The sequence below is a fragment of the Hippopotamus amphibius genome, chromosome 14 (assembly GCF_030028045.1).
Source record: "Hippopotamus amphibius kiboko isolate mHipAmp2 chromosome 14, mHipAmp2.hap2, whole genome shotgun sequence".
Classification (NCBI taxonomy): Eukaryota; Metazoa; Chordata; class Mammalia; order Artiodactyla; family Hippopotamidae; genus Hippopotamus; species Hippopotamus amphibius.
Window position 1 is genome coordinate 17,570,189 of NC_080199.1, and position 25,516 is coordinate 17,595,704.

A 25,516-nucleotide genomic window follows, 5' to 3' on the forward strand; every position below is an offset into this window, starting at 1 on the left:
AGGTCCCTCGCACAGTGCAACGTTGTGAGATGCCAAAAGCCTGTTCCCAATGGCAGCATGCATTAATCTTCCAAAATCATTTGAGTTCTCATCCCCTGTTAGTTTTCTTTAGCTCTTGCAGCTCTACAAACATAATCTGTGCTAAACCCTGCTGTTGTCCGAGGTCAAACGCTAGGCCGCAGGTTGGAGACCTCCCCACAGGACTCTAGTTTGGTCCTGATGAGGGCAGAGTGCCCAACGCCTTCTGCCAGCTTTCCCAGGGTCTTTGGAAAGCCGCGGCCGAGGGGGCGTTCCTGAGCAGCAGGGGCGGGCAGATACAGCGCCTCCCCTCTCCACCGTCTGGGTGGGTGCCTGGATCGGGAGCAAGAACTAAGGCAGAGTTTGCAGCCAGGTGCCAGCAGGTGGGCGCCTAGCGCCGAGCCCAGTGTGCCGCGCGGTCTGTCCACCCGCCTCCATCCAACAGCGCCTGAGGCCTTGCCTCGCACCTTCGCCAGGATCCCTCCTGCGTCCGCGCGGCCAGCCTTTTGTGCCGCCGCTCCCGCACGCGGCCTGTTGCTCCAGGCTCGCGGCGATCCGGCAGCCGCGCGTTGCTGGCGTCCTCCAGGCGGCCCCGGGAGGCGGCGCGGCCTGGAGGCGGGGACCCGGCGGGCCACAGGCGCTCCGCTCCCGGAAGCGAGTGGTTCTCTGGCCCCCGAAGCGCGTAACCGCGCGGCAGCCTGAGGTCCAGCATCCGCGCCAACGCCTCCAGGAGCAGCGCGAGCGGCACAGAAGCCGGAGCAGCGCGATCCCGGCCCGCGCTCATCCCGGCCGGCAAGATGCTGGCGCTGTACCCGGAGGTGAAGCCCAACCCGCTGCGGGACGCGAACCTCTGCTCGCGCGTGTTGTTCTGGTGAGCGCCCCGCCTGAGCTGTGACACCCCTTGCCGCCGCGGGCCGGCGTCTGGCGTCTTTCATGGGTAGAGGGTTGGGGCGAGCAAGCGCTTTCCGCTGGCGCCCAGGCCGCCGGGCTTCTTGCTGCGGGTGGGGCCGCCCCGCGCTAGCCGCGTGGTCCCCGCCTGCGCGCGGGGGCGGGGGAGAAGGGCCGATGATTGGGACCTGGTGGCGGGGGCGCCCGGAGTCCCTGCCTTGCCGCTCGCCGCCCAGCCAGCGTCCAGTTCCCGGCAGCTGGAGGAGCAGGAGGCGGGGAGGCTGAGATCCGAGGCTGCCCAGGGGGAATCAGCACCCAGCGGAAGAACTGACTGCCCCCCCCCCCCCCCCGCCGAACTCCACCCCTGAACTAAAGCTGCACCCTCCCCCCCCTTTTTTTTTTTACTCCATAAGCAAGCAGCTTATGAACAGCTTCCTCTATGTAATTAGTGCCCTGGACCAGTTGCCATCTTCCAATAATGTCCCCATCTTTAACCATATCCCTTATGTGACATCTGCCTGCCAACTGCACCGGGGCTCCCTCTGTCTGTCTGTGACCCTGTCTCCCTCCCTCCCTCTCTCCGTGTGAGTCTCTCAATGTCCTGGTACGTAGTTAAGGCAAAAAAACACTATTAATTTTTATTTAATGAATGGCTACACTATTCGCGAATACGTTTTGTTTTTGTCTGGGACACACAGCCACGACTAGAGTATGTATTTGACCAGCCCCTTTCTCTATTGGGAATCTTTACACTTCCACCCTGAGAACCACTCTGGGGATGGGGTCCCTGAAGTCTGTGGGGTCTTATCCAGATCTCTAGCTTTTAGAGGAGTGTTCTGTGGTCCTGGTGCAGGTGGTCTGCCCAGGAGTCCTATGGTCTTGAAACCACTGAAGAGTCCTTGAGCGGAGAGGAAACACAATGAAAAATGGCCCAGAGAGAAGCTCTTAACTGAAGTTTTCCATCTAGTAGCTGGGACTACTAACTAGGTGGACTTCAACCTTTGGGCTTTAAACACATTTGCTTGATTATTAGATCTTTTGTTTCAGGACCCTAACCCATTCATCTTTCCCATATATTCTATTTCCTTTTTTATGGGACAGCCTAGGGGATCCTCGGCAGATGGGAGCTCCTATGCTTGTTTTGATTGTGGTGTATTCAGTGTGTGTAGCTACATCTCTTGGCCGTTTCCTGGTCTTTCAGGAAAGAGGGGCCTAGAAGAAAGAATATGGGTGTGGTTACTGTAACTTTTGGCAGAGCAAGGAACTCTCCAAGCCCATTCTGTCTGTTTTGAAAATGTGTGTGCATGGAAATGAGAAGGTGAGGACCTCTCATTGATTTTGGTAGGCACCCATTTCCAGTTTTCCTGCTGGAGGGGAAGGAGTTAATCTCTTATGTTGCAGCTGAAGGCACTGAAGCAGAGAGGTTGAATAAGTTGTCTACCATCACACAGCTAATAAGCAATGGAATAGGATCCTAAATCAGGCAGTCTGGCTTCTGAGGCAATATTCCTTGTGTATGTAACTGCTGTACTGAGCTGCTTCTATTGGGATTCTTGTTCTTAAATGCAGGGAGAAGGTGATTCCAAACACACTTTTGTTCTTGTAGGCAGGAGTTTCTCAAGGGAAGTTCTTAGCAGTTCCTGCTGTTGGAGGTGATGGTATGTGAAACATCTCTATAACAAAGCTATAGGGCGACTGTTCTCAAAGTATGGTACTCAGACCTGAAGCATCCTCATCATTTGGTAGAAATGCAAATTCACCTGCACTCATCCTAGATCAATTCTGTAAAATTAGCAGCTCTTAGGATGTGGTTTAAATTTTTTTTATTTTTATTTTTTATTTTTTAAAATTTTTGGCTGTGTTGGGTCTTCTTTGCTGCGCCCGCGGCTCTCTCTCGTTGCAGCTTTCTCTAGAGTGGGGGCTACTCTTCGTTGCAGTGCGTGGGCTTCTCAGTGCAGTGGCTTCTCTTGTTGTGGTGTACCGGCTCTAGGCACTCGGGCTTCAGTAGTTGTGGCTCGCGGGCTTAGTTGCTCCGTGGCATGTGGGATCTTCCTGGACCAGGGCTCAAACTCATGTCCCCTGCATTGGCAGGTGGATTCCTAACCACTGTGTCACCAGGGAAGCCCTGGGATGGGATTTAAACAAGCCCTCCTGGTCATTCTGATGGAAGGTTGATGCTGGCTACTGCTTTAAGCCACTTCTCCCTTTGGCATTGTTACTTCAGTAATAACTTTTAAAAAGGGGTCCAGGACTTCCCTGGCGGTCCAGTGGTTAAGACCCTGCTTTTCCACTGTAACGGTGTGGGTTTGATCCCTCCTTGGTCCAGGAACTAAGATCCTGCAGGCCACGCGACCAAAATAAAAAAAAAAAGGCGGGGGGCGGTTTCCAAACTTTGCAGTTAGTTGTTGACCATGATTGCCATCCTGTATTCAAAGTCTTAGGTACCTTAGTGATTTCCTTGTATACCCAACTTGGCTGCCTGGGGAAAGCTGAAATGAGCCCAGCCAGGAAGTTCCGCCCAGAGAGAAGGCCCACCTTACAGAGAAAAACTAGTTTTCCTTTTCTTATTGGGTGTGTGCTTCTTAAATTTCATCTGGGGTTTAGTGTTTCCACAGCACAGTTTGAACATGTAGGATCTAGGGAGTCATACATTATGGCTGTTGATAATTTTGTGGATTTTAGAAAAGAGTATGTATTTTTCTATTTTTGTAAGAAATTTAAAACTATAGAGCAAAGAATAAAGATTTGTTTCTATTGGCCAAGTACATTTGCTAATATTTTGGTTCTTAGTCTTTCCCCGAGAAATCTTTATGCATACCTTCGTGCCCACATTCATCTTTTCTGTAAAAGAAAATAGTTTTGAATCCTGAACCCTTCTTAATTTTCTATGGTTAACATTTATTTATGGCATTAAATAATCTTTAAAACATGGTATTTAATTGCAGTTTATGCAGTCTTTCAGTTTTGTCTAACACAGTTTATTGCTAATTATGATGTGATGCATATCCATGACCTTGTATTTTGGTTCATCTTTCCTTTTTCTATATTCTCGGAAGTTAAATAACCGGTGACAGGCCACGTTGTTTTCAATCAGGTTCAGGCCAGTTTGCCCTTCTTAATAGCTGTTTGTAAGCCTATTTCATTTTCAACTTTGAGTACCTGAATTACATTTGTGGGATCTCAGTTCTCCGACCAGGGCTGGAACCCGAGTCCCCTGCAGTGGAAGCGCGGAGCCTTAACCACTGGACCACCAGGGAAGTCCCCCAATATCAATTAATTAATTAATTAATTGGCTGCATTGGGTCTTTTTAAATTAATTAATTAATTAATTGGCTGCATTGGGTCTTCGTTGCTGCACATGGGCTTTCTCTAGTTGTGGTGAGCAGGGGCTACTCTTCATTGTGGTGCAGGGGCTTCTCATTGCCGTGGCTTCTCTTATTGCAGAGCACAGGCTCTAGGTGCATGGGTTTCAGTAGTTGCGGTACACGGGGCTCAATAGTTGTGGTGCACGGGCTCTAGAGCGCAGGCTCAATAGCTGTGGTGCACAGGCTTAGTTGCTCCGTGGCATGTGGGATATTCCTGGAACAGGGATCGAACCTGTGTTGCCTGCATTGGCATATGAATTCTTAACCACTGAGCCACCTAGGAAGTCCCTCAAACAGTTTTAATTTGAATTTATTTAATTTGCAGAAATGGAACCTTTTTTGGTGTCTGTTGACCATGTGTTTGTATTTTTTTGAATTGTGTACTAATAGATTTTTTCCTATGAGGCATTTATATTTTTGAAATAACTTGTAATACTGCTTATAATTTTCCAGATTTTCATTTCTCTTAATTTAGAGAGGTTTAGAGGTTTTAAATTATATATCATTAAGTATATCAAGCTTTTCTTTTTGGTTTCTCCTGTTGCTTTTGTAATATGTCTTTTTAAAATCCCAGCATCATCTAAATCTCCGTACGCATTTTTATTTCTTGTTTCAGTTCTAACAATAAAGCCGGCTAAATTTTCTCTTAGTGTTAGATATAAGATAGGCCCCATTTTTTTCTGAAACAGCCCATTTTCCCGTCATGGTTTATTGAATAATTCTTGCTTATCCCCATTATTGGAAATAAGTGGTATAGTTTATGAATCGTGTCTAGTCTGCTGAGACTCTCCCTGGCGATGTCCCCGCTGTCCTGCAGAGCAGGCCTCTGGGGTGTGTTCTGCATTTCTCTCCCACCCTCATCCCAGAAGCCAGCAGGTTGGGGGTTAGTGCAAGACCTGTCCCCAGAGATGAGAGTTGAGCAAGGTCTTGGACCAGATGCACTTTGTCCATCAGGGAGTGGTTAAATCCTTGCTCCTCTGACAATGGCCATGTCTCAATCAGTGAACTGTTAACTTGCAAAGGGGGTGCTGTTGTGGAAATTGCCACTGGTGTCAAGACAGACTGTCTGGAGACTTGTCAGAGAAGCTGATGACATGCGGGGGAATGTGAACTGGCTGAGTGCGGAGATGTTTCGAGAGGTTAGCTGTATTAGGCCCTCAGTAAATATTGATCGTGAATGCATAGAAATGTTTAATTCCAAACCAGGATTCCTTGCACCATTTTCAGAATACCATTTGTATTAATCTTGTTGTTCTTCATTAACAGTCAGAAATCCAAAAGTAGATGGAGGCTGGGTAAGCTCTCCAGGGGCCTTTCTGAGTCTTCCAGGGGCCCCGCGATGTGCTGACTCACTATCCTTTGTTGACCTGAAACAGACTGTCAGATATTCCTCCAGCAAAGATGGGTTTATTTGGGAACAGCAGAGAGTTGTAATTCAGGGTCTGCAGCCATGGCGAGCTGCCATGTGCAAGTCTCCAAAGGGCAGGGGAAGGAGAGCTCTTATAGAGGGGAAATGCGAGTTGGGAGGGCTGTTGGAGTAAACAGAGTCCATGGGTTTTCATTGGCTGGTTCCTTGCCAGGAAAGAAGAGGAGTCTGTCCTCTTGTATTTGGGCTGTGCTATTGTTGCAGGCGTGAGAGCTCCCCCTCCTGGTCTCCCAACTATTTAATTGAAGTTTCTGTTTGTTAATTTTTTTACACTTTCCTTGTCTGTCTCCCAGGCTATGTCTGCTCTGTGGGGTGTGGAACCCCTTCATCCTAAACCTTGCCTGTAACTTTTCGCCGGATCCAGGGAACCCTATCCCTCTTACCAGGAGGCTGTCTCCATGGATTTCCTCTTCGTGTAAGATAAGCCCCTGTAAGTGGTTTTCTGAGTTTCTGTGTCCACTACGGATAAGGGAGAATGCCTGTAGTGCAGTGGGAAGGTCTGGGCTTAGGAATCGGACGGTCTCAGGTCTTATCTTTGGCCCTGCAATTCTCTGTAGCTACATGCAAGTAAATCTCGGCCTCCCCTGGCTTAAAATTGGGAGGCTGGAAATGATCCTAATGCAGCTCACCCCGTCCAGAGTTAAGGCCTCAGGCTGTTGGGACCAGAGGATGCCTGAAGACAGGAAGGTAACTTTTAGATCCATTTGAAGCTTATTCCTTTTAAGATCTCTTTTTAGGGACTTCCCTGATGGCTCAGTGTTTAAGAATCTGCCTGTGAATGTAGGGGGCACGGGTTCAATCCCTGCTCCAGGAAGATCCCACATGCCTTGGAGCAGCTAAGCCCCTGTGCCACAACTGTTGAGCCTGTGCTCTAGAGACCATGAGCCGCAACTATTGAGCCTGTGTGCCGCAACTACTGAAGTCCATGTGCCTAGAGTCTGTGCTCTGCAACAAGAGAAGCCACCACAGCGAGGAACCCGTGCACCACAATGAATCGTAGCCCCTGCTCACTGCAACTAGAGAAAGCCTGTGTGCAGCAATGAAGATGCAATGCAGCCAATAAATAAATAAATAAATTTATTTAAAAAAAAAGATCTCTTTCTATTAGGACAATACCTAGGGATAACTGAAAAAGGCAAGGGGTAAACTGAATACTTTCTTCAGATGTTAACTCATGTTTTCCCATTTTCAGCATTATTTTCTGAGATGGTGTAAAAACGCAGATTCAGGGCTCTTTCCTTCCTTGCCTAAAGGTATTCTGGTTCTGGACGGTGTGGGAGGCACCTGCATTTTAAGTTTATAATGGGGCACTTGCCAATAGTTAGTCCTCAGAGATGGAACCATTTAGATAACAATACTGATAACCACTAATGCTTCCTGTGGGCTCAGAATCTTGCTCACTGTTTTTACTTTTAATGTCTCATTTAACCTTCAGACATTCCTGTGAGGCAGGCATCCTGTGAATGAAGAAATCCAGGTCCAGAGAGGAGTCTCCTAGTTGGAAGGTCTCAGTGTCCAGCTGGGACTCCGCCCACATCCTCAGCACACAGGGAGGCTGGCAGTGCTCAGGCTCCTGTCTGCTGGCTTTAGCTCCCACAGGTTGAGTGAATAATATATGAATATGCTGACTCTACGTAGCCGACAGTTAAAACTCATGTTAGTGACAGTATGCTCTTTACATAGGTGTGCAGCTGAAGCATGTTTTCCTACCTTCTGTTTGTTATGCTGCTGCCTGAATTGCTGAGTGGGTTGTTGGCATCCTTATCTATCCAGTTCTTTTTTTTTTTTTAAAGATTCATTTTTTTAACCTATTTATTTATTTTTATTTATTTTATTGGCTGTGTTGGGTCTTTTTTGCTGTGTGCGGGCTTTCTTTAGTTGCGGTGAGTGGAGGCTACTCTTCATTGTGGTGTGTGGGCTTCTCATTGCTGTGGCTTCTCTTGTGGCGCACGGGCTCTAGGCGTGTGGGCTTCAGTAGTTGCAGCACATGGGCTCAGTAGTTGTGGTGCACAGGCTTAGTTGCTCTGCGGCACGTGGGATCTTCCTGGAGCAGGGATTGAACCTGTGTCCCCTGCATTGGCAGGAGGATTCTTAACCACTGTGCCACCTAGGAAGCCCTATCCAATTCTTTTTAAATAATTAACTAGTTAATTAATTTTTGGCTGCGTCAGCTCTTCGTTGTGGTGTGCGGGCTTCTCTCTAGTTGCGGTGCGCAGGCTCAGTAGTTGCAGTGCGCAGGCTCAGTAGTTGCAGTGCGTGGGCTTAGTTGCCCCACAGCATGTGGGATCTTAGTTCCCTGACCAGGGATCGAACCTGTGTCCCCTGCATTGAAAGGCGGATTCTTAACTACTGGACCACCGGGGAAGTCTCCCATCCAGTTCTTAAGGCATCAACCTGTCACTCCCTTTGGTTTCTTCACCCTCATCTGCTGACATCAAATCCTATTGATTCAACTTTAGACATGCCCTTGGAGTCATTCATTCATTCAGCAACTGTATCCTGAGTGTGGACGTGTGGGATCGACAGGGAAGGGACCACAAGGATGCCCACCCTCCTGGAGCTTGTGTCTCTCCCACCCCTGCTTTACCCTCAGCTAACAGTCTTGGCTTCACTTCCTCCCAGCAGGTCTTCCTGCTACCAGTCTTTGCCCTAAAACAAATCCATGCCATCCTCCTGCTTAACAACCTCTCCTGCCTCCCGCAGGAGTAATTCTTTAGCATGGCCTTCAAGGATTCTTCAGAATCTGCTTTCTGAGCCTCATCTTCCATCATTTCTCACACAGCTGGACTCTTCTGATGAGTTGAGGCAGATCTTGTACGTATCTTACCTTTTCAAGGCTGTCAGCCAGAATTGGGTTCCTGGCTGATGAAAGGCAGTTGCCTCTGAGTGAGCCGTTGGGTTACCAGGGAGTAAATGCAGGATAGCAGGTCGATGCCCATGTTGTTTTCCCAGCACCATTGCCAGAGGCTCAGTTATCCATCACTGAGTCCTCATCCAGGTTGGGTGCAGTGGAGCAGTGCCCCATCTGAAGCCAGATTGCCTGGGTACAGATCTGACCATCATACCCACCTCATAGGGTTGTGGAGAGCATTAAATGAACCAAACACGTGAAACATTTAGAACAGTGTCTGGCAGATAGGAAGCAGTAAATAAATATTAAAGATAGCCATGCCACCTTCTCATTGTAAGCTAACATTTTCGTTTGTAAATTGACATGGTTTATTTCCCAGATGGGTGTGTGCTGTAGGAGGGATATGAGTAAGGTATGCACTGATGCGGGGTTTTGAGGAGGGGTTGGACGGGGGACAAGGGGAGTCATCCTAGGCAGGAGACAGGCACGTGCAGGACACAGAATTCTGTAGAGGGTAGTGTGTCCTGAGAAGAGAAAGAAGTGTGTGGACGCCTCTCTTTCCCAGTTAGTGGTGTTTGCAGTTATTCAAGGTCGCACTCCCCTATTTGCATCCCTGCCGACTTTCAGACTTCACTTATCTCTTTCCCTAACCTTGTACTCCTGAGGAACACCTGCAACCCTTCTGTGGTTTCTGACTTAGCTCCTTATTCCATTTCCTGGTTTCATGGCCACTTCTATGCTGACCTCTTCGTGGGGCTAGTCCCTACCTGGTCTTTTCCCCCAAACCAGCTCCTGTCTGCCCTACTTTCAATGTTATGGGATCAGAGGGTTGGAAGGGAGAGAGCTTCTAGTCCATACTCAATAGAGGAATCTCTTCCAGACATTGTGCAGTGGGGAATTTTACTACTCTCATGTTTTCATATTAGAATGCCAGACTGTGGTCTTTCAGGCCAGTTTTCTTTCTGACCAATTTATACCCATCTGTCTCTTTTTTTATTTTTTTGTCAAAACAGGAAGTTGACTCCCCATCTTCACATGGTGACCTTCTGGTATTCAAAGATGGGCTTAAGCCCAAAGATGGGCTTAAGTTTTTTCAGAGCACCATCTCCAGTTTCCATGCTGCCTTTTTAAGTGGCAGGGTTTTCAGGCCCTTTTCCATCTGGTTGAATTCAATGCTCTTTAGTTCTCTTTAGTTTATTAATATCTTTATTCTCATGTGGGATCTGGAACTTTACAGGTTGGATCTGGTCAGAGGTAGTGTTTTAACTTATTACTTAGACAATTTAACAAATAATTTGTGTGCTTGATGTTCCAGGTTATGTTCTAGACCACATGTTGGCAAACTATGATGCACAGGTCAAATCCAGCCTACTGTCTGCTTTTGTAAATGAAGTTTTATTGAAACACAGCCATGCTTATTCATGAGCATGAGTGTTGCAACAGAGGAGTACTTGCAACAGAGACTGTGTGACCTGCAAAGCCTAAAATGTTTATGATCTAGCTCTTTATAGAAAATGTTTGCAGCCCTCTTCTAGATTTTTGGGATTCAGTAATGAGCAAAAAAGATAACAGTCCGTGCCTTCACGGGACTTAAACTCTAGATAAGGTGAATAAGTAACATATGGCATGTTAGATAGTTATGAGTGCTGAGGAGAGAAAATAAGACGGAGAAAGGGATCAGGAGTGTGTGTGGGGAAGGGGGGTGACAGTTTTAGGGGGGCCAGGGAGAGCTTCACAGAGAAGACAGCACACCAGAGTGATAACCTGGAGGAGGTAAGGGAGTGAGTCGTGCACATTCAGAGGGAAGGACAGGTGTAAGACGAGATGATGGGGACTCCTTTGGCCATTGGAGGACTTGGGCTTTATAGTGAGTGAAAGGGGCTCCTCAAAAGTTTTGAGAAGAAATGTGACATGATTTGCTCTGGATTTAGTAAGATCACTCTGGCAGCTGTACTGGAAATAGACTAAAGAAAGTTACGGGCAGAAATGGGGAGACCGGCAGGGGATTTCACAGCAGTTCAGGCCAGAGCTGATAGGGGCTTTGACCAGGATGGTAGGAGTGGCAGTAGTGAGTAGCTGGATTCAGGGAAGAGCTTATTTAAAGGTGGAGCTTCGGGAGAGGGGGTTGGCTTTGATTGTGGAACTCAACAGGATGTGACTGTCAAGGTTGCCTCTGTGGATTTGGCCTGAGCATCTGCAAGGGTGGAGTCACTATTAAATGAAATGCTGAAGCCTGAAAGAGGAATGGGTTGGAGAAGACCAAGTAAGTTTGAGATGCCTGGTACACATGGGAGAGGTTGAGCAGGTCATGAGTCAAGGGCTCAGAGAAGTCTGAGCTGGAGATAAAATTTGGACGTCATCAGCAACCATACAATTGAGATGTATTGGACCCATGGTCAACTGACCTCACTATTCATCCCCATACACACTGCTGTTTTATCTGGTTTTAAATTCATTTTGTTGATGTCAAAGTTTGACGTCTCACTGTTGCCTATAGAAAGTGTTTTTTTTTGAAAACTTTTGTAGTCTTTACCCCAGAAAGGACAGGTCCTGGGACTGTCCTCCATGTTGTGGCCAATCTGCTAATGAATGCTGTGGGCAGTGTGTGAACTTGGCCACCGGTGTCAGGAGAGGTTGGGAGTTTAGAGGTCTCTTAGCTAGTGGGCAGTTGTCCTGAAACCTTACAAAGAGAAGATTTGAGGTTAGTTTGACGTGATTTCCTCTTAGTGAATGTAGTCTGGCTCTTGGTGCTGCCTTTCCTAAAATACTTGGCAATCACCTTCTTCAAACAATTGTTGACTTGTATTATCTATTAAACTTGCTAGCTCTATTTTGTCTTTCTTAAACTACTGAGTATACAGCAATTTCTCAGCCCTCAACATGATTGAATCACCTGGGCAGCCCTAAAATTTGAATGCCTGGTCCCTCCTGTTAGACCAGTTTGAATCATCATCTCAGGGCATAGAACCCAGGCATCAATATTTTTAAAAGATTCCCTACAGGGACTTCCCTGGTGGCTCAGTGGTTAAGAATCCACCTGCCAATGCAGGGGACATGGGTTCGAGCCCTGGGTGGGGAAGATCCCACATACCTTGGAGTGAGCAACTAAGCCCGTGTGCCACAGCTCCTGAAGCCTGCACACCTAGAGCCCGTGCTCCGCAACAAGAGAAGCCACGGCAGTGAGAAGCCTGCGCACCACAACAAAGAGTAGCCCTTGCTCTCCACAACTAAAGAAAGCTTACACACAGCAACAAAGACCCAAAACAGCCAAATAAATAGATAAATACATTAAAAAAAAAAAGTTTTGCTACAAGTTTCTGGTCAACAATGAAGACCAAGAACCCCTGTTAATTAAACCCCTTTTCAAAGGTCAGACACATTTCTGTGCAAATTTTCATTTTTCTGGCTGGGGATTCTGGTCTACCCTCACCAGCACCCCCTTTTCAAAGTTCCTCTCAAAGCATGAGAACAGCTGGCTTGTTCATTGCTGCGGGGACCCAGCAAGGTGTTGAGGAGGAAGGGGATGTCCTGTGTGTGGGGATCTTAAATATACTTGGTCCTTGGGTCCTTATAGTAAACCCTTGTTGAACCTCGTTTTTGTCTTCTCATTTTACCAAAGCAGGACATCGAGGAGCTCGGAGTTGAGTCAGGTTGACAAATTCCAGAGAATGAGCTATGGCCTCTGTGTCACTGTGTTTTATTTCCTTACCCTGGGCAGCTGAGAATGCCTGGATTGATTGAGCTTACAAGGGTAATTGAGTGGAAATCTCACACTTGTCAACAAAAAGCTCGTGAGCATAAAATTGCTCACCCAATAAATTGCTTTTCTTTGCAGACCGTTATTGATGTGTTTTGTTGGTCAGGATGTGACTGAGATTATGTGATAAACCCGATTAATTGGCTACTTATAACTTCTATTGAAGGGATTCTTCTACTAGGCAGTGTACACTTTTCTCTGTAAAGATAGAAAGGTCTGTCTTGTTTCAAATATAAGGGAGCTAGTCTAAAACTTAAGCCTGGGCCTGGAGCAGTTGGGGTCTCAGTGCTGTAGATTCCAAATGTGGCATTTATGAGTTCTGAGTGTTCATTGAACAACACAGTTTGTTCATCTGTAAGACAGATAATGCATTTTTAATAGCTGTTACCTAATGCAGTACATGTAAGTGCCTGCTGCCTATTAGGCCCTCAATAAATGGGGACAGTGAGGATTATTGCAAAATTCAGCCTTTTATCAGGTCTTTTTATTGCTTTAAATGATGAAGTGTTATTTAAATCTTTATTCATTGGTGACTTTAAAAAAAACTATATTGTTAGCTCTTCAAGGGCAGAAACTAGTGTCTGGCATCTCTCAGTTGCCTAGCTGAGCATCTTGCCCTTAATATGTTTATTCAGAGATTGTAAATTACTTTAGTCTTAATCTGAGTTTTTCTAACTTGGAATTGCTGACACCTCTCTCTTACGAGCAAGCTGAGTATAAGGAGAGAGCTTTAGACTGGAGCTAGGGGTGCTAGTCCAGGATCTTATTAGCTGTGTGACCTTAGGCAAGGCACTTAACCAGTCTGGGCTTTGTTACCCTCTAGTTGGAAAAATTAAACCTACTCACAATGTGTTCTAAAAATTAGATTTTGGATTCAGTACAATAAACGCATAAAGTTCCATACACTTATTCTCCCCCACTACCAATCCAGCAGGGCAAGGCAGCAGGGAAGTAGTGTAGGAAGTAGTGCAGTGTATAAATCCATCTCTGATGAATGGAGAAGTGACCCATTAGTAATTGCCCCACAGAAATTAAGATGTGTAAAAAAAAGCAACAAAGAGGAATGTAATTTATACTCAGAACTGGGCTGCTGTCTGTGGAAGCACTTTGAAAATTATAAGGTGGTGCTGCTCCATCTGTCAGAAGTCTTCTGGAAAGCAATCTCTCAGCAGAGCAATGTGGCCAAAACTGTCCAAGTCAACTTCTGGCAGCTTCCCTCTTTCATTAGCAGTGGCAGTGCCTTGATCTTGGGACTTCTAGCTGGCAAAGCTGTGAGAGAATAAATTTCTCTTGTCTAAGTCACCCTGTGTGTGGTACTTTGTCATGGTAGCCTGAGCACATGAGCAACTCCTGTGCCCCATAGAGGTCTTGGCTGGAGTTAGTGCAGCTGGTCATTGATCAGAGCTGTTTTGTACTGTGGTAGTTTGTCCTGTTAGACGGGACTCTGACTAAGGATTCTGACCCCACAGCCTTACCCTCTAATCTATCTGCTCACTTTTTGAGTTGAATTCAGATATAATTCCTAAAACTCTTTCAAACATACATGGAGCCAATCCTCATAAACCCTTCGAGTGCTTTACGTGGGAGGGGGAGTGCATTCTGTCCTGGACAGGCAGGCTGGGCGTTGCAAGTATAATTGATTGTTCTAGAAATTAGATTACTCGATGTTATTTCCTCAGCACCAGGTGGGTACGTCTTTGGCATAAGGCTATCAAGGGTAAGCTCTTCCGTTCTTTCGGGCCGTGAGGTAACTCGGACTCATGCTCTAAACTTTCTCTTTTTTATCTGCATGAAAATTTCCCAAGTTATTTTGCTTTTGGGAAAACCCCATACAAGTCCTTAGTGTATCTGATATTCATAGTTGAAAAAAGATGGATCTATTGTTCTCAGGCAAACTCAAAATCCTCTTTCTTCTCTCCCCTTAGAATATGATGTAATCCTAGTTTTTCCTTAAATATTTTAAAGAGAAAATTAGTCCCTTTGAGCAAGCCAAGTTAGTATTCTTCTTCTCCCTCTCTCGCTCCCTCTCTTGAGTGGATTTTGGTCATCTCTGTTAGGAGTCACTCAGAAAGTAAACTGAAGTCTTTTGAAGGGAAATTCCACAGGGCCGCCTCCAGGGCTGCCTCCTCATCAAGCCTCCTCATCAACCAGTTCCTCGGGAGGGATTCCTGTAAGGGGGAGACACATTTTCTAAGAAACCCTTCCAGGAAGGATGAGGTGCAGCAGGAAGGAATCCCACAGAGCAGCCCACTCACAAACACAAAAAGGGAAATTAGTTGCCTTTGATTTCTGGGAACTGGCCTTTTTATTTAGGGCAGAGCAAAGTGAGTAAATAGCAGCTACTGCTGAATGAGTGTGTTGGGCTGTGGAAAAGGAGGTATGTGGGGTGGATGAGGGTCGTGTGGTTAGACTGAACTCGACCTGCAAACTGCAGATGAACCTGAGGCTGGCTTAGCCATTCTGACTCCCTGTTATCTCAGGCTAATTCTCTTGGAAAGTCTTCCTCTGAGAAGTTGGTCACAGGTGAACAGGGGAGGCCCAGGCAGGTTGAATAATAAAACTAGGGCAGGGTCACATAGACAGCTGGTCTGGTTTAAAGCCACTATGCAGTTTCCGCCCTCACGTTTTTAGGTTGAATTCCTGGCAAGAATTTCAAGGCATCAAGAGGTGAACGTGCGCACCGCTGCAGCACCCTGTATGTGGAAGGAGGCTGTGGACCTCCCAAGCGTGATGGAGGCTGTGGACCTGCGTGAGGCCAGCGAGTCCATCCAGGTTGGCAGCCCCGGGGCAGGAAGCGCGCAGCGCCTCCGCTGGCCTGAGGTCTTACTCCACACTTCCTGCCACTTCTGTGCTTACTTCCTCAGGCCTCTTTCTGCCTTCTGGTTCTGCCTTCTGTGTTCTCTGCTTTATTTTTTTTTTTTTATCTCTGCTCCCCCTCCCTGCCTCCCTCCTCAGAAAGGCAGCCCCATTTACTGGTTTCCACAAAAGTCCATGTGCAGTGAAGTTTGATCTTTGAAGATGTGGGTTGAGGATTATCAGGGGAAGGCCTTGCCCCCCTCTCCTCCCTCTTCTTCTCTCAGCTCCCCTCCCTCTCTGAAGTAAGAGGCAGTGTCTCCCCTACTCGTGGGCATAGCCACTCTGACCACTCCATGATCCTCTGAGACTTTCAGGAATACTTTTCTACCTTAATCAAATTCCTATAATACCAGGTGGAATGCTACCATAACCATGATTAACATTTGTAAAAGCTCGGCCGAGTGCAGCCACTTTCTTTGCCTCCCAGCGAGGAAACATAGGTGCAGAGCTTAAAAAATTTTGTGCCACAAACAGCACAACTTTGTAAATGGGGAGGGGGCTATTGTCTCAGCTTCAGATGTTGAAAGTCAATTGCTAGAGGTCCTTGGAAGGCAGAAGAGGAAGAGTTACATTGAGCTTGAGGAACAGGTGTGATCTAAGAATAGACTAGGTGGTTCTTGTAAAACTACATTGTATCTTAGTTTGTGCAGAAATTCTTTTTTAAATCCCTTAAGAATTGCACCTTCAAAAGCATTGGCACTACAAATGATGGCCTCTCTCCTAGGTTTAGCAATCTGGGGTCGATGTTCAGGTTCAATCTTATTTCTGAAGTGTCCCCTAGTTCTTGACAGACTTTAGCATTTGGCTTGGTTGTAGAGGAAAGGGTTTGTGTTCTTTATTTCCCAGTCTTCTGACAGGCTATGATCCTAGTGTTGTTGTACTTGCATCTTTTTATTTTTTATTATTTTTTTTAAGTTTTGTTAATTAAATTTGTTTTTTTAATTTTTTTGGCCAGGCCACGCAGCTTGTTGGGATCTTAGTTCCCTGACTAGGGGTTGAACCTGGGCCCTCAGCAGGGAGAGCACAGAGTCCTAACCAGGGACCTTCCTGGGAATTCGTGCATCTTTTTATTTTGGAAGGAAATGATTTGGTCTAGCAGCCTCCCTCCTGCTCCTCCCCCCAAAAAACAGGAAAAAAGATACCTTGATTTGATACGAAATCAGATTAATGGTAAAATATTTGATTGCCTGAGGTTGTAGAGCTGTTTTTTTTTTTTAATTTTTAAAAAATTTTTTAAATTATTTTTTATTTATTTATTTATTTTTTTTGGGGGGGTTACACCAAGTTCAATCATCTGTTTTTATACACATATCCCCGTATTCCCTCCCTCCCTCGACTTTGATTGCCTGAGGTTGCAGAGCTATTCTTAATCTGTTTTTTAGAAAAAATTTTCTTTTCGCCTGTACCAGGTGGCTCAACACTTGGTTTGCCCAAGACAGTCCTGGTTTACATCTCTCACCAAATTATAATTATTAACAGCACCCCGTTTTACTCCTAGGAGTATCTTAGGTTGGATAATAAATAACATGATCCCTCTAACAGAGCTAAGTTCATATTCTATAAAATATGCTCCTCCCCCCCCCCACCGCGGCAAATGGGCAGGAACTGTGCACAGAGTGATGTTGAACTTTTTAGTATTTGCTACACTTTTATCAAGAGTAATGATTAGTGAAAACCTATTACTATTACTATCCCCACTTGAGTGGGTACCCTAAGATATCCCCTGACCTGTGATCTGTACAGAAGAGTGATGGCTGTGAAAGCTACAGGGAGAGTGTGTCCTCCTGGAGGTGGGTGGGCATCTGGGTTGCTTGGTCCCACCTGGCTGTGGGAGCTGGGGGAGTGTTGACAGTCATGGGAGCTGGAGGGACAGTACCTAAAGGGGTCTCCTGAAGATGTGTGCGAGTCCAGTCAGTGAAGGTGCTTAGCTCGGCAGGAAGAGCCAGCTGAATAGGAAGCTGAGGTGGGGGGACCATGAGCGGCCCGGCACCAGGGAAGTCCTGGGTCAGGTGGGGAGGCTGGCAGGCCCCCAGATGACCCGGACCTTCACCGTCTTAGCTAGCTTAGACGATAAGCTGATCGCAGTGCTTTTGAGGTGGGGTGGGAGGAAGAGTGGGCTGGGGGTCTGAGGGGCCTGGTGGCTTCCTGGGCCCTTGGGCTCTGCAGAGGCTGAGGAAGCCAGATCCTCATCCTTTAAGGAAGAACCCTGTATCTGAGGTAGAGCTCAGTAAGTGAGTTTGAACTCTGTGGTGACTGTCCTGGCTTATTACCAGCTGTGTGATCTTGATCTTGGTTCAGTACCAATCTGACCCAGTTTCTTTTTTCCCTTTTTTTTTTTTAATTTGGCTTGAGGGATCTTAGTTCCCCAATCAGGGATTGAACCCGTGCCCTCCACAGTGAAAGCGCCGAGTCCTAACCATTGGACTGCCAGGGAAATCGCCGAGTCGGTTTCTTTATTCACCAGTTTAACATATTAGTATTAACCTTGAGTGGGTGGAAGAAGATTTTAGCCACGTTTGCTTTTGCTGCTTTCCTCCGGGACCTGCCTGAAGCCCCCCTGCCTCTCCCGGGTTTCCGATTCACTCCCTTCTACAGGACGTTCTTTTATGATCTCTGCTGAATTAGAGGCAAATACTAAGTATTTCAGGACTTTTCTGTAAGTGCTTTAGGCTTTTGGGCTTCTGCACTTGCTGTTCTCTTTGCTTGGAACATGATGACCCGCGCTTGTCCTTCGAGTCTGGGTCCACACCTGGCCTCCTCGGTGAGCTCTGCCTCTTCACGCCGTCTAAAGTGGCCACCCCCACCCTCAGCGTGTCTCCCTGTTTTTATTTTCTGTCTGGTCATTATCATTGTTCTGGACCTATCTTTCTAATTTGATTATCCGTTCTTCTTCCCTTCCTGAATGTGAGCTGCATAAAAAAGACCCTCTCTGAGGTCTGGAACCTGGAAAGTGCCTGTTACATGATGGGTGCTTAAGGGTTAATTTGAATTAATGTTATAATTCCGGTTTCCCTATAGTCCTGATGTTGAGATTCCTGATGAAAAAAGTGAGTTTGTGTGTTGCATCCTTTTTTATTAATAAAGGAGTTATGCATATGCTGTGGTTTCCTGGGGATTGAGAGAGGAGGATCTCATTTCCTGGAGATTGAGGGAGGAAGATCTCATTTGGCTCTGGCCTCTTTGGAGGGAGAAAGAGGGGGTGGCACTTCCTCTGCCCTTGGGTTACACAGCTGGGTCCTGGGGCCCTTTCACTGTTCTTAACCCTTTGTGGGGTGTGTGTAGAGTGGGCTGTCTTACCTCTGTCCCCACTTCCTTCTGGTGAGGTGCAGGTGACCTGCACTGAGGGGCAGGAGTAGAGAGAGGCTTGTGAGAGGGAATCAGATTCCCTTGAAAATGGCATTCAGATCACAGGGGCTGGGTTAGGGCTGTGGGGAAACAGGACAGCCTGGAGCATTCTCTTTGCTGACAAAACCTGTTTTTGTTGTTTTCAGTTGCTTTTTCCCACCTCTGCAAGCTTTTGTGATTTTAGGAAACATTTGTTTTTAAAGCAAATGGGAGAAGGGACCAAAATTTTTAAGAAAGCTGTTTTAGCCTGTCCTAGGATTCATTAGAGAGTTTTCTCTCTCTCAACGTACTTGCTATCAAATAAGCCCTTTAATAGACCACATACAGAGGCTTTTCAAAAGATGTTTTTGTTCTTTCTGAATGTGCAGCTCTTCGTAGTTGACCTAATGCTTCAAAGAATAAACTGGTTTCGCTGGAATTTTCCTAAAGTCTGCCCTACTGACTTAGTATTGCCCAGGTAGAAAGTATATGATTTGTAATTAGCTTTTCCTCCTTAACTGTGAGTAATAGGCAGAAAGGCTATTACATTTTAAATTGGGGTTATCATCTTGGGCAGCTTTTCTCAATATTGTGTAGAGAATTCCACATTCCAGGTCTGGAGTCTCTTCTGAGAGCTCTAAAAAGTTGTCTAAAAGAAAGATGGACCAGATAGTCATAAAGAAGGACTGACAGTGGAGTGAAAGAGTGGTTTTATGTTCAAAGCCAGCGTGGGCACTGGGGATTTTTCCATCCCATCTTCTGCCTCAGGGCTGTTTGTTGGGCCTTGTGTGTTTTGTTTGTGGAGCTTTAAGCAATCTCTCAGTGAGTAGCTCGTGAATAATTACCAGAAATATGAACTCAAATCAGTGCTTTTTTTTTTTTTTAACCCTTTGCCTTTTCTCCTAATCATGTATGGTGGTAATATTATAAAAATTAAATGAAAAAGTAGGCTCAACTACTTGGAGTAAAATATAGCTGTGTAATCAACTGCCTTTCCTCTTCAAACCTCATACCATTTGCCAAGAAATAATTTTGGATTGTAGGACAACCTAGCCCAGGGGATGAAGTCTCTGTCAGAGTGTTCCTATGGGGCCTTAAATATTAGCAGTTAGTCTCCTTGCTGTATGATGATATAGAAGAATCTGATGGCCAGCCCTGAGGAGAAAGAAGCTCGGGCAGAAACATGAAAACCTGAAGACATGTTAAGAAAGCCCTGGAGCCGGCTGCAAGAGTCACTGGCAAGAACAGGAGGGTCCCTGGTGCTACACCAAAGTCTTATGGCCCTCAGCTCTCTCAGCGCAACAGGAGGAAATGCACCAAATGCTGCCTCAGTGAACATGGTGCCTTTAGTATTAACTTTCTGTTTTCAGTGATATCCTCTGGGGAACTGAAGGCACAACTTGAGTCTGATAGGTGGGCCTGAAGAGTGGTGACTCCAAGAGAAGGGACCAGAAACTAAAGGAAGCAATTACAGAGGATGTTATTCAGGACTTCACACCTGAGCCACGTTGACAACTACAGTGAGGCTGGGCAAGACGGAGTTGCACCCTGAAATTCACTCCAGTGTTGAAGGGGGCTCTAGATTGTCCATGTTGAAAGAATCATTAGAAAAAGAGAATGTCTAAAAATTAGAACCGTGCTGTGTGGAGACTTCGGGAAAAAAAGTTTGGAAGTTTTGGGGAGGTTCCAAATAAGTAGGAACCTTGTTCTGAATAAATTGTTTTTGAATTAGAAATAAATGATTGCAATAACAGGTGCATCTTCCTGATTTTCTTTCTTTCTTTTTTGGTGGCAAAGTGTCTGTTTTTCTTTCTTGTCCTTTTTGGGGACATAAAATAAATGGGGTCATGTATTAGGCATATGTGTGTTTTTGTGTTAAGTAACAAGTATTTAGGTTTGCCCAGAACATACTTTGCGTTATGTATTAGGCGTTTTGGGGAAATGAAAACAGTAAAGACAGCCTGTGGCCTCCTGGGGCTTATGCCCTCCCCTGAAAGTAGAGGAGATTGATTTAGATTTCATGTTTGACTGTGAAATTTGTGGTAATTTCACCAGTGGCTGGGCTGGAAGATGCTTTCTTCCCTGGCTGTGAAAGGTTTTTCCTAAGTACATGAACATTATAAGTTAGATACCCTGAACTCTAGAATGTTTTCCCCAAGGAAGTTGTCTCAGGTCCCTGAGATTAAGCAGCCTGTGTTTGAGTTCATTCAATAATCTAGATTGCTCATGAATTCCCTTTCATAGGGAGTTTTCTTAGAGTTAGTGGGTAGAGGCTTGTGATGGGAGTTCTTGTGGGGTAAGGGGGAGGGTTGGAGCTTCCTAGATGTTCAGCCTGTTTTCCAGGCTTTGGTTTAATGGTGATTGCAGGCAGAGGGAATCCTGTGCCCCTCTTCCAGTTTCATGCAAAGCCATGTCACACTGTGTGCCCTGTTTCTCTTAGGCCCAACGTCTGTTATGTAAATAGCAAAGGAACATGAAGTTAAGTAAACCCAGGAAAGTTCCACTGCAAACCAGAGCATCTCAAAGTATCGTGGGGTCACTGCAGAGTTCTCATCTGCTTCTTGCAAATTTTGGACAAACACGGTGATATCTGTATGCAGGTTTTATAAACACCTAACTGCTAGTATATTGAGGGCTGAATTGATGCAAATATTTGTCGAGGTTTTATATAGACAAATAGTCTGTTAATGATAGCTGTGGTCTCAGAGAGTAAAGAATTTCCACATGGACTTCTGTGTAAGAAGAGTGTGGCTGGTGGGCCTGTGTGTGAACCCAAGGCCCATGTGTGACCTTCTTGTCCTTCTGTCCTCTGCTGCTAGGCCAGCTGTTGCTGTTCCTGTGCTGTGGAGATCCCACTGTTGACAGCCCTGTCCTCTGACTCAGGGTGGCAGATAACTTTTTAAGAGAAGTCAGCCAACTTGTATCATGTTGCACACGCTAACATAATCTGTCTGCAGCTGTCTCTGGATTCATTTGCTAGCTGCACTTTGAGACTGGAGTTAATCATAGGTCTGAGTTAAACTTTGTCATGGGTCAAGAGAGAAAGGCCAGCTGGCTATTTCTGGTTGGGTCTTTTTTGGTGTGTCTTCTTCTGCTCATCATTTGACTGTCATCTTTGAGGCATCAGAAACGAGAACCTCTTTGGTGGGTGGTTCAGCCCAGAGCCTCGCTGGTCCGCAGAACAGTATTGCCTTCACCTGGAGCTTGGGAGAAATGTAGTCTCAGGTCCTGCTGCAGACTTAGTGAATCAGAATTTGTATTTGACCAAGGTCTCCAGGTAACTGAATGCATGGGTCTAGGCCAGGTTCCTGTTGTCTTCTGCTTTGTCGAAGCTGGGTTGCTGCCTCATCCAGGTTCTGAGGGTGGAAGAGGAGAACATGGAGGAGGTGTGCTCATGGTTTTAAGGCCTGGGTCCTGTGTGTGAGTGGCACACAGCCCTTCTGCTGTCCCCCATGCCACATGGTCTCACCTCACTGCAGAGGGGCTAGGAAATAGGGATACGAGAATATTCCTAGGAATAAGAGAAGGAAGGATCAGACCACAAATGGGCCAAGTGATGGATTAGCAGACCTACATTGTGGATGGAGTTCAGCTGTTAATATGCCCACCTTTCCTTTGGTTACTCCTTTATTCTTTGTTTTTCTTGAATCATTATATTAATTAAAAGATTTAAAGAGTATACTCATTACTGATTAGAGAAAAATATATTAATTTTATTTATAACCACAGATAACACCAATTTTAATTGTTGGATGACTCACTTTTATAGAGAAAAAACTCAACATCTAAGACCTATATACAGATGTGGATTTCCCCCTAGTCTTCCTTCCCTCTCATGATGGAAAATGACAAACATATATGAAAGTAGAAGGAGTTGCATAATGAACCCATCTGTGAATGTCAACAAGTGGACCACCTCATGGCTAATCTTGCCTCCACTCACTTCTGACTCACTTCCTGTCCTGGATGTGAAGTGTTCATTTTGTTTTTGCATGTCTGATAGGTGAAGAATGATGTTACAGGCTGAACTGTGGTCTCTGCAAAACTGTGTTGAAACCCTAGTGCCCAGTACCTCAGAAAGTGACTGTCTTTGGACATTGGGCCTTTAAAGAGGTGATTAAGTGAAAATTAAGACATTAGGGTGGGCCCTAACCCAATATGACTGGTGTCCTTGTAAGAAGAGAAAAATTGGACACTGAAAGAGACACTGGGGGATGTACACAGAGAGAGGAAAAGTGCCTGTGAGGACTCACAGAAGGTGGCCAACCGGAAGCCAAGGAAAGAGACCTCAGAGGAAACCGATCCTGCTGACACCTTAATCTTGGACTTATAGCCTCCAGAAATGTGAGAAATTTCTGTTGTGGCATTTTGTTGTAGCAGCTCTAGCAAACTAATACAAATGGTATATATACCGTTGCTGTTTTTTTTTTTTTTTTTTAAAGGAAGAGCACCAAAACCCACTTTTGTTAATAAGTCACTATACACATTTGTCATGTAATTTTCACAAGTCTTTATAGGAAAGGGTGAGTGTGATTATATATACACATGCACACCTGTTAAATTATGTATTGAAATCACATTGTAGCTCTTCTCCCTTCACAATTTTTTTACTCTTTGTGTCATATATCCGGCACAGAATAATAAACGCATAGCTTTGGAGAACTATTATAAAGTTAATACTTTGTGGACTTAACTGGTGGTGCAGTGGTTAAGAATCCGCCTGCCAATGCAGGGGACACAGGTTCAATCCCTGGTCCGGGAAGACCCCACGTGCCATGGGGCAGCTAAGCCCAAGAGCCACAGCTACTGAGCCCGCAAAGTGCTGCAACTGATGAAAGCCTGCATGCCTAGAGCCTGTGCTCTGCAACAAGAGAAGCCATTGCAATGAGAAGCCTGCGCATCACAACGAAGAGTGGCTGTCCACTTACTGCAGCGAGAGAGCCTGAGCGCAGCAAGGAAGACCCAACACATCCTCCCCCACCAAAGAAAAAAATTATCATAAAGTTAATACCTTGTAACCACCATCCAGGGCATAAAATAAGGTTCTACCAGCTCCCACTCCCATCCTCAAGTATCCTATCCCAGTCACATGCCCTTCCCTTTCCTCAGAAAGAATTAAAAGTCAACATCAAACTCTTCAGGGTCTGTATTTCTTTTCATTGTTATACCTGTGGTGTATTTATTTGGGGGGGGGGGTTTAATTAGTCTTCATATTCTGATGGGGTCACATTCTGCTTCTTTTTAAAATGCAGTATTATTTAATATAAGCATGATTTTTGCTAATGCAGGTCCTATATATATATATTTTTTTTCAAGACGATGCTTTTTATTTTTTTTTATTTTTTGGCTCATGGGCTTAGTTGCTCCATGGCATGTGGGATCTTCCTGGAGCAGGGATAGAACCCGTGTCCTCTGCATTGGCAGGCGGATTCTCAACCACTGCACCAGCTAGGAAGCCCAGGTCCTATATTTTTAAAAAAACTCTAAAATATGCTAGCATGTTAATGTATTTCAGTGTTTTATCCGTTTTGGGGCACTTGCAATTTGGCTACTTGTTAAGGAAGTATTTTGAGTCTAATCATCATCTCTGGACCGATTCCTTAATTCTGAACCATATTACTATCCTGAAAGCACAGTGAGCACCTCTCTGCCCCAGGTACTGGACTATGCACTGGGGAGAGAAAGTGCTGGCCTTTTCTCCCAAGCATAAAGCTTAGCTCTGTGGAGTACATTTCTAAAAGTTAAATTTCTGAGGCAAAGGATACACTGGCTTTGTAGCTTTAATTAAATATACCTGGGTTGTTTTGGACTTCCCTGGTGGGCCAGTGGTTAAGACTCTGTGCTTCCAATGCAGGGGGCATGGGTTCTATCCCTGGGTGGGGAAGTTCTGCATGCCAGGTGGCATGGCCAAAACAAAAAACAAAAACAAAATATAAACAATAAAAATATACCTGGGTTGTTTTAAAGACAAACTGGCTCAACTTGCAATATGGCAATCTTGTAATCGTGTTGACCTGGCCAACACTGGAAGGCAAAATAAAATTGGGTCTGGCATGGTACCTTTGCGTTATTCTCATTCCCAGCAAAGAGTGGTTTCCCCAGCACCGTTTACAATTGGGTTTCCTGAACAGGTTGACTGTTTATCGCTAATGGCCCCTTACCAGTGAGGCAGGGCCAGGTTCTCCCCTCACACATGACTCTGACTTGAGTCCTACCCTCGTCACACGGGTGGCCCCAGGTGCTCATAATCCATCCATCAAGAGCCCTTCTCCTACCTTGTTCCGGTTGCTGCTGTCAATTCCCACAGCTGTCTGGAGCCTCAGACCTGTTTCACTTCTGAGCCAGTGGTCATCGGTGGCCAGACTGGCAGGCATGAGGGGACACCAGTAATGGGGGCCCGTGTGTCCTCATTCAGTAGCTGGTCTGCTGGGCAGCATCCTAAATCCTTGCTTCCCCGTCCTTCCCTCAGGCATCCACCACAGCTAGATTCTAGGGGCCGGAGGGATCTTTGACCTACCCCTTTGCAAGCTTCTTCAGGCTGGGTACCCTGAAGCCTGAGATTTTGGTTCTAGTTCAGTCATTTAACTGACTTTGGCATCTCAGGCCAGTTTTCCTCTCTGGGGCTCATGGGCTGTACTAGATTTTCTAAACTGTGTTCTAGCTCTCACCCCCTATGATCCAACAATCATTTACCACCGCCGGTCTTTCCTAGAAGGATAATTCTCCATGCAGTTTCAGACCAAATTCATGAGGAATGCTTGCCTAAAATGCGGATTCTTAGTCTCCGTCCTAGATCTGGGGAGTCAGAACCCCAATGAGTGGGGTCTGTGATTTCATTGCAGGTGATTTCATTCATTCTTCTCAGGTGATTTCACTGCAGATTAAAATGTGAGAAGTCTGTCCTAGGGTTAGAGCCTGTGGCCACCAGACAAGAGGAGGGAGCTCTTAAAACATTCCTAGTGTCTTTTTCAGTGTTGGCAGAAATGCACATAGTGACAGCAGTGAGCTGCTGGGCACTAGGTCTAGGACGG

General features: G+C 45.8%; 1 protein-coding gene across 2 annotated transcripts in view; it reads left to right on the forward strand.

Annotated features, from left to right (window-relative positions):
* The first annotated feature begins 694 nt into the window (after positions 1 to 694).
* Positions 695 to 25,516, forward strand: part of ABCC4 (ATP binding cassette subfamily C member 4) — a 208,385-nt gene continuing 183,563 nt past the window's right edge. The window contains exon 1 of one of the 2 annotated variants that reach the window (XM_057707595.1): positions 695 to 889. In XM_057707595.1, coding sequence (XP_057563578.1) covers positions 816 to 889 — 74 coding nt within the window. In that variant the 5' untranslated portion in view covers positions 695 to 815. The remainder of the gene's footprint in view (positions 890 to 25,516) is intronic. The other variant, XM_057707594.1, reaches the window with a different exon arrangement.